Source organism: Carlito syrichta, unplaced genomic scaffold (genome assembly GCF_000164805.1).
Source record: "Carlito syrichta isolate Samal-C Ts95f unplaced genomic scaffold, Tarsius_syrichta-2.0.1 Scaffold309703, whole genome shotgun sequence".
Taxonomy (NCBI): domain Eukaryota; kingdom Metazoa; phylum Chordata; class Mammalia; order Primates; family Tarsiidae; genus Carlito; species Carlito syrichta.
In genome coordinates, this window is record NW_007253799.1 from 270,517 (window position 1) to 279,037 (window position 8,521).

Sequence of the window (8,521 nt, forward strand, 5' to 3'; positions counted from 1 at the left end):
GGATCCAGTCTGTCCCGCGGCTACGTGGCACGGCACGGCCCGGGCGCGCGGTGCCACCCGAACTCTCGCAGTCCACGCCGGACTTCACTGCCGGCACCTTCGGGCGGCGGAGCCGAACCTCGCTGGGAGGCTGGGTGCCCCTGCCCAGCCTTTGCCGTTCGCGGTGGCAAGTGCAGCGTTGTGTGGCCTTTGCCTCTCCCCTCCCCAGTTTCCACATCTTTCACGGGAGGAAGTGCTGAGACAGAGTCCAGCTGAGAACTCTGTGGGGATGAATGTGCGGCGCGGAGGAAACGTTTTAGATCCACGGGAACCTTACCCGGATCATCCTTTGGAGACGACACTAAGGCCCAGAGAGGGAAGGCACGAGGCCACACAGCACTGGAGAGACAGAGCTTGGAAGAGACCCCCCCCTCCCCCATCGGGGGTTCTCTCTAGGCAAACTCCTTAGATGGCGGCCAGAATGAGATGTAAGGTATAAGTTATCCGGGCTCATTGCCACTGACTTACCAAAAGGGACTCTTAGTTCGTAGAGGACTACAGAGAGGGAATATGTCTGGGTTGAGTCTTTGAAATAAGAGTAAGCCGGGCGCAGTGGTGCACGCCGGTAATCCCAGCACTTTGGGAGGCCGAGGCAAGAGGACTGCCTGAACCCAAGGGTTCAAGACCAGCCCGGGCAAGTTGGTGAGACCTCGTCTCTACGCTAAATCAAAAAGTTAACAGGGTGTGGTTGTGTGTGCCCGTGGTTCCAGCTACTTGAAAGGCTGAGGCAGAAGGATTGCCCGAGTCCAGCAGGTCAAGGCTGTGGTGACTGTAAGCATGCCATTGCACTCCAGCCTGGGCAACAGTGAGACTCCAACTCAAAAAAAAAAAAAAAAAGAAACCAGAGTAAGTTTTAGCAGGAAGCGTGGGGGAGGGATGAGAGGAGGACTTCAAGCTGTGGTGCTTGAAGGAGTCTAGAGCAGAGGCTGAGAGAATGGTGCAAGATGAGGCTGAAGGGGCCAGAGAGGGACCAAGAGGGCCTTGAACACTGCATTGAGAGGCCTAGAAGTTACATTGTGTGTAATGAAGAACCCTCCAAGACTGCCCCTTTGGGATGGACTTGGGGATCCTGGTGTGGGAAGAGTGGGAATTGAACTCTAGTGGACAGATAGGCCAAGCATCCAGATTTGGATGAATCACAAAATGGCTGTCAACACTCTTCTCTGGGAGCAAGGCCATCTTTAGTGAACAAACTACTCACTAAGCAAGGAAATTCTCAATTAGGCTGGAAGTCCTGGAGGCAGTAATCCCCATCCTGACTGACCCTTGGGCTGTTGTTATGAGTTTCAAATGAGATAACACTGTGGAAGTACTTGATCAACTGTAGAGTACAGTCTGATGGATGCCAGCAGGAATCTCATCTAGGACATAAAGCAAGGAACCAAGCAGAGCAGGACCCATTCCCTTTCAGGCCTCCCTTTTTCTCTAGGGCAGCTCACCAGGGAGCCCCAGGTTTAGCACCTGACCAACTCTGCTATTCTTTTTTTTTTTTTTTAAGTTGGAGTCTCACTCAGTTGCCCAGGTTGGAGTGCAGTGGCACGCTCATGGCCACCTCAGCATCGACCTGCTTTTGGAATTCTGGTCTCAAATCCACGGGCTCAGGCAATCCACTCACGTTGGCATCCCAAAGTGCTGGGATTATAGGTTGAGCTACAGAGCCTGGCCTCTGCTACTCATTAATTCATTGTTCATTATTGAGCACCTGCTGTGTATTAGGTACTAGGCCAGTCTCTGGGGATTCAGTGGTGAAAAAAAACAGGAAAGTTTCTGCTTTTTTTTTTTAATGCAAATAATACCACGTCACAGCACCAAGATTTCAACTAAGTTTCTGCTTTAATAGAGTTTATACAGCCAGGCTTGGTGGCTCAGCCTATAATCTCAGCACTTTGGGAGGCCAAGGCAAGTAGATTGCCTGAGCCCACAGGTTCGAGACCAGCCTAGGCAACTTGGCAAGACCTTGTCTCTACAATAAATCAAAAATTAGCCAGGCATGGTAGCATGCGCCTGGTAGTTCCGGCTACTTGGAAGGCTGAGGCAGAAGGATCGCCAGAGCCCAGAAGGTCGACGCTGGGGTGGCCGTGAGCATGCCCCTGCACTCCAGTCTGGACAACAGAGTGATACTTCAACTCAAAAAAAAAAGAATGTATACAAGGTGGGGAGGAGAGAGACAATGAATAAGGAACTGAGAAATAATCAAGATAATTTTTAGTAGTGATAAATGCTGAGACAAAAACAATAAGATCACACAGCTACTAAGAGGTAGAATGAGAATTTGAACCCTGGCAGCCCAACTCCAGAGTCTATCCCAAATTCAGAGAGAAACCAAGGAACAGTCAGTCTAGGGAAGCTGCATACAGTGCTGTGAGTTAACCCAAGCTAGGTCTGCTGCTTGGGCAATGTACTCATTCCTTTACCTGCACACATTACTGGCTCCTACTACATTTGTGACTCTGGGTCCAGCCCTGGTGACATAACCATGAGCAAAATTGACACAGTTTATGCCCTCAGGTTGACTGGGAAGACATTCATTTAGACCAGTGTTGGGTATGGATGAATGGGTGATCACTTAGGAATGTGTGGGATTATGTATGAGTAGACCTGAGTGTAGTGTAGTGTGTGTGTGTGTGTGTGTGTGTGTGTGTGTGTGTGTGTGTGAATGGTTTATTTGTCTGCCTGCTTTTATGTACAAATCTGAGTCTGTGTCTGTGCTTATGTATGTATATATGTAAATTAACTGTGTGTATTTGGGCGTGTCTGTGTCTGTTTTGGTCTTTAAGGTCCAAGCTTTTTGGTTTCAGGGTTGGAATTAGAAGCAAGACTTTCCCCCTTCCAAAACAGTGAGCAGACACACAAGATGTAGGTTAAAAATAAAAAAGCTTTAATGTTCTCGTTGCCCAGGGATCCAGCAGGAAAGAAAAGAAGAAACCTTACTGGGAAGGGAGTTAAGAGTCCCACTTTCTCACATAGGCAGAGTTTGGTATATGCTGGCCTCAAACTGGAGAGGTTGTTCTAGTAGCCCATGGCCCCTCAGGGAATGGGTCCTTCCTTACCTGTTGGAAGTAGGGTATAGGAGTTTACAGCTCAATAGTTAAATCATCCAGCCCCGTAGTTCTCAACTGGGGGTGATTTTTTGCTTCAGGGAACATCTGGCAATATTTGGAGACATTTTTGATTGTCAAGACTAGGCATCCAGACTAGGCACGGTGGCTCATGCCTGTAATCTCAGCACTTTGGGAGGCCAATGTGAGAGGACTGCCTGAGCCCAGGGGGTTGAGACCAGACCAGGCAACATGGTGATACCTTGTCTCTACAATAAATTTAAAAAATAGCCGGGTGTGGTAGCGCACACCGCTAGTTCCAGCTACTTGGAAGGTTGAGGCGGAAGAATCACCTGAGCCTAGCAGGTCGAGGCTGCGGTAGCTGTGAGTGTGACATTGCACTCCAGTCTGAGTGACAGAGTGAGGCTCCAACGCAAAAAAAAAAAAAAAAAAAAGACTAGACATATAATGGGTAGAGGCCAAGGACACTGTCAAATATCTTAAAATGAATGAACAGGACAGCCCCCCTACACCAAAGAATTATCCAGCTCAAAATGTCAATAGTACTGAGGCTAAGAAACCCTATCTAGCCCAAGCAATTTGTGCTTGTTCCTGTCCAGGGCTCTGGGCTGCCCTTGGAGGTGGCCCTCTTTATGGGGCCAGTTTGTATAATCCCAGCTCTTCTCAAAAAAGTGATCAGGAAGATAGAGGTAGGCTTCCAGGCACAGGGTAGGGTTTTAAATCCTTTAATGTATAGCTAGAAGCTAAAAACATAGCATTGGTGCCAGAATTCTAATTGTAGTTTTATAATCAAGTTTGATTAACCAGCTTTGTATTTATTGCCCAAAGGCTTTAATAGATTCAGGGATTAGTCTAGTAATCAAAAAAGTGGTATCTGTTTGCTGGAGAGGAGGGAGACAAAAAGAGATTGCTCTGGGGCTGTGGGAGTTCCTTATTTATTTATTTATTTATTTTTGAGTTGGAGTCTCACTCCCTCGCCCAGGCTGGAGTGCAGTGGCACACTCACAGCCATCCCAGCGTCGACCTGCTGGGCTCAGGAGATCCTTCCGCTTCAGCTTTCCAAGTCGCCAGAACTACAGGCTCGTGCTACCATGCCCGGCTAATTTTTAATTGTAGAGATGAGGTCTCACCAAATTGCCCAGGCTGGTCTTAAACCCGAGGGCTCAGGCAATCCTCTCACCTTGGCCTCCAAAAGTACTGGGATTACAGGCTTGAGCCACCGTGCCTGGCCTATATGGGGGTCCTTTAATCAAGAAAACCTGTGTCTGTCTATGTACCTAAGCGGATGTTTGTGTATGTGTGCACACTTCCTCATTCAGGTGACACTTACTGAGACTTTTCCTTATGCCAGGCCCAGTGATGAAGTGGACGTAGCTCCTGCCCTCAGTAGGTTCTTGTTCTGGAAGGGAGACTGGCACTACATACAGGCAACTACAGTGTGGAGTGATGAGTGCTAGCTGCCTGAGCCAAAAATTGAAGCCAGGTTTATCTTTGTTTCTACTCTGTCACATCACCTCCCAGTGTGTTATCACCATTGTGTGTACCTCTCTCTGTGAATGTGCTGTGTGTATTTGTGGGCATGTGTGATGTTTGCTAATGTATGTTTGTGTCATGGGGCAAGTGCGTACCCGTTTATGTGTATTGTGTACTTGTGCTTACAAATGTTCTCACATATGCTGGGCGCAGTGGCTCATGCCTATAATCCCAACACTTTGGGAGGAGGAGGCTAGAGGATTGCCTGAACCCACAGGTTCGAGACCAGCCTGGGCAACATGGCAAGACCACATCTCTACAATAAATCAAAAAATTAGCTGGGCGTGGTGGCACATGCCTGTAGTTCCAGCTACTTGGAAGACTGAAGTGGAAGGATCACCTGAGCCCAGGAGGTCAAGGCTGCGGTGGCTGTGAGTGTGCCACTGCACTCCAGCCTGGGCAACAGAGTGAGACTCTGACTCAAAAATAAGCAACAACAACAACAAAAAACAAGTGTTTGTGTATGTGTGCGCACATGTCTGAAAGCCCCCGCATGTTTGATTTCATATGTGCCCATGTGTGTGTGTGTGTGTATGTTTAAGAGCACTGCACACACATTTACATATGTGTACATAGTGTTCTTGTATGCGTAAGACGGCATTCATTATTGTGGGAGTCACATATGTGGACGTGTCAAGGCATGTACAAGGGCATGCCTTCTCACTGGGTTGTGTATGTGTCTGGGCTTTGTTTTGTTTTTGCCATACAGGTGTCCCTGGTGGTGAACGTGGCTAGCGAGTGTGGCTTCACAGATCAGCACTACCGAGCCCTGCAGCAGCTGCAGCGGGACCTGGGTCCCCACCACTTCAATGTGCTTGCCTTTCCCTGCAACCAGTTTGGTCAACAGGAGCCCGACAGCAACAAGGAGATTGAGAGCTTTGCCCGCCGCACTTACAGTGTCTCATTCCCCATGTTCAGCAAGGTTGCAGTCACTGGCACTGGTGCCCACCCTGCCTTCAAGTACCTGACCCGTGAGTCCTGGTCTCTTCATCCCCTCATCTCCCCTGAGCTAGCTGAGGCGGGGGCTCCCTGGGCAGCAGTAGCCACTGGCTAGCTGGGTAACCTGCGTCCCCTCCTGCTCCTGACCCTCTAAGGTAGATTCATTAGTTCTGGCGCAAATCTTTGAGGGGGCATTACGAGCTGAGGGGTGTTCCTGCCTAAGAATATCTCCACACTTGCTGCCTCAGTTCTCTCTCAGTCACTCTCTTGGACTTCTCTGGCATCACATTCAGGGGCTCCTAGAAGGAGACTGGGCCTCCACCTTTTAGTCAGTGTGAATGAGTTGAGTTTATGGACTTAGACGATGGAAAAACCAAGGCGCAGACAAGGGATGCCACCGGCCTGGAGAAGGCTGACCAAGATGGCTGATGGGCATCTCTTGTCCTGGAGTCATAGGTGAAGTCTCAGGCCTTCTGAGCCAAAATACTAGATTTTTTTTTTTTTGAGTTGGAGTCTCACTCTGTCGCCCAGACTGGAGTGCAGTGACCGCTCCCGGCCACCGCAGCCTCGACCTGCTGGGCTCCAGCGATCCTTCCACCTCAGCCTTCCAAGTAGCTGGAACTACAAGCGCGTGCTACCATGCCCAGCTAATTTTTTTGATTTATTGTAGAGATGAGGTCTCGCCAAGTTGCCCAGGCGGGTCTCGAATCCGCGGGCTCAGGCAATCCACTCACCTCGGCCTCCCAAAGCGCTGGGATTACAGACTGAGCCACCGAGCCCGGCCAATACTAGATTTTAATATGTGAGAAATAGATTCCTTCTCCAGCCCCCGGAGCCTCAAGCTACAAAAAGGGGTCATGGGCTAAGCCGGTTATTATAAGTCTGTTTCCTCCCTCAGGCCTTCTCTTCCTTTGGATGCTCCATTTTTGCCTTTTCTCACTCCATGTTTCTGGTTGTATCCCTTACCCAGCAACCCAGTCACCTGGAGGAGTACATGAGAAACAACAGTGCAGCAAACCAAAGGTCCCTTACTGAGGCAGATTTGCATTTTGCTCTGTGAGCCCATCCTAATGCTGGCTTTTCTTCCTGTGTGCTTTTATTAGTTCCTTCCCAGTTCACATACTTACAGATCAAACCTGCCCTTGCTTTTTAAAAGCACCTGGGGAGCTCTTAAAAATGCATGCATAAGCCTGAGACCTGCTGAAGCAGAGCCTAAAGATCTGTTTATTTTAAGAATCCCCTCTGCCCGCCCCCAATGATTCTGATGCAGCCAGTCCATGGACTAACACTTAGAAACGATTAAGGATGAATTAAAGAATAGGGTGTAGACTGACCAGGTACGGTGGCTTATGCTTATCTGTACTCCTAGTACTTTGGGAGGCTGAGGCGGAAGGATTGCTTGAGCCCAGGAGTTTGAGGCTAGCCAACATAGCGAGAACTCATCTCTACAAAAAAATTTAAAAATTAGCTGGGTGTGGGGGCATGCACCTGTAATCCCAGCTACTGGGAGGCTGAGGTGGAAGGATTGCCCAAGCCCAGAAGTTCAAGGTTATGTTGAGTCATGATCATGCATGGGTGACAGAGTGAGAACTCCAACTCAAAAAAAAAAAGGCTGTAGACCATTCAGTAGTTTGAGGTCATTAACAAAGGATGATTTGATACTGCTTATCAAGCACTTCACGGAATCCAAAAGCTGTCCTTCTCAACCTTGGCCCCACATTGGAGTCTTCTGGAGAACTTTTGTACATTACTGATGCCTGAGCCTTATCCTCAGGTTCTGATTTAAGTGGTTTGTGGTGTGGACTGGGCATCGGGATTACACTGCCGCAGGGAAAGATGGACACTGAGAATGGAATTCCAGGAGAGGGCCCACAGGGAAGCACGCTTTGTTTTCCTCTTTCCTTTTTTCTCTAGAGACTTCTGGGAAGGAGCCCACCTGGAACTTCTGGAAGTACCTCGTGGCTCCGGATGGAAAGGTGGTAGGGGCTTGGGACCCAACTGTGTCTGTGGAGGAGGTCAGGCCCCAGATCACAGCGCTTGTGAGGAAGCTCATCCTGCAGAAACGAGAAGACCTATAAGCACTGTTTCTCCTCTTCCTCCACCCCGTCCCACCCACCTGTGCACGGGTGACCAGCGCAAACGCAAATGGTGCTGCAAAGGGAGAGACCCACGGACTCTCCTTTCTTCACTGATACTCTACTGTCCCATCATTCCTGTGGGGGGAAATTCTAGTATTTTGATTATTTGAATCTTAGCACAATAATGAGAGTCCTTGACCAGTGACTCACCAGCCAATGAGAACTTCTAGTCAATGGAAACATGTGGCCAATGGACCATATCATGCAATAATCTCCCACCCAGTAAGACCTCTGTAAAATGGGACCAATTCCTACCTCACAGGGCTGTTGTGAGGAATAGGATGAAATACCTATGAAAGTGCCCAGGGCCGTGCTAGCCAAATAGGAGGCATTCAATAAACATTTTTGCATATAAACCAAAAAATAACTTGTGATCAATAAAGACTTGCATCCAACATGAATTTCCAGCCAATGGGAACCCAGAACAAACATTTGGTTGTTGTTGTTTCTTCTGTTTTTTTTTTAAATTACAAAAGAAATGCAAGTTCATTGTCAAAATTCAAATAATCCAGGACTATATAAAATAAAAATGGAAGCATTCTCCTCATTTTCCTATAGTCTTGGTCCCTGGAGGTAAACACTGTTAGTTTGGTACAAAGGTTGCCAAGCCTTTTTTAAATCAAGCCAATCATTATTGCCCAACAGGAATTCACTGACCAAAAGTATGCTACAGTAACAAATAGGCAAAGGATATGAATAGATAATTCACAGGAGAATAAATACAGATGGATAATAATAATATCCAGCCTTATTCAAGTTCAAAAGATGTTTTTTTTTTTGAGTTGGAGTCTCACTCTGTCGCCCAGACTGGAG

The 8,521-nt window shown here is 48.2% G+C and overlaps 1 protein-coding gene across 1 annotated transcript in view; it reads left to right on the forward strand.

Moving 5' to 3' along the window:
• The window catches only part of GPX7 (glutathione peroxidase 7), an 8,476-nt gene extending 221 nt beyond the window's left edge, over positions 1 to 8,255 (forward strand). Inside the window, exons 2-3 of the mRNA XM_008067557.2 lie at positions 5,341 to 5,602; positions 7,485 to 8,255. Of these exons, the coding sequence (XP_008065748.1) occupies positions 5,341 to 5,602; positions 7,485 to 7,648 (426 nt within the window). The 3' untranslated portion in view covers positions 7,649 to 8,255. The remainder of the gene's footprint in view (positions 1 to 5,340; positions 5,603 to 7,484) is intronic.
• The last annotated feature ends 266 nt before the right edge of the window (positions 8,256 to 8,521 follow it).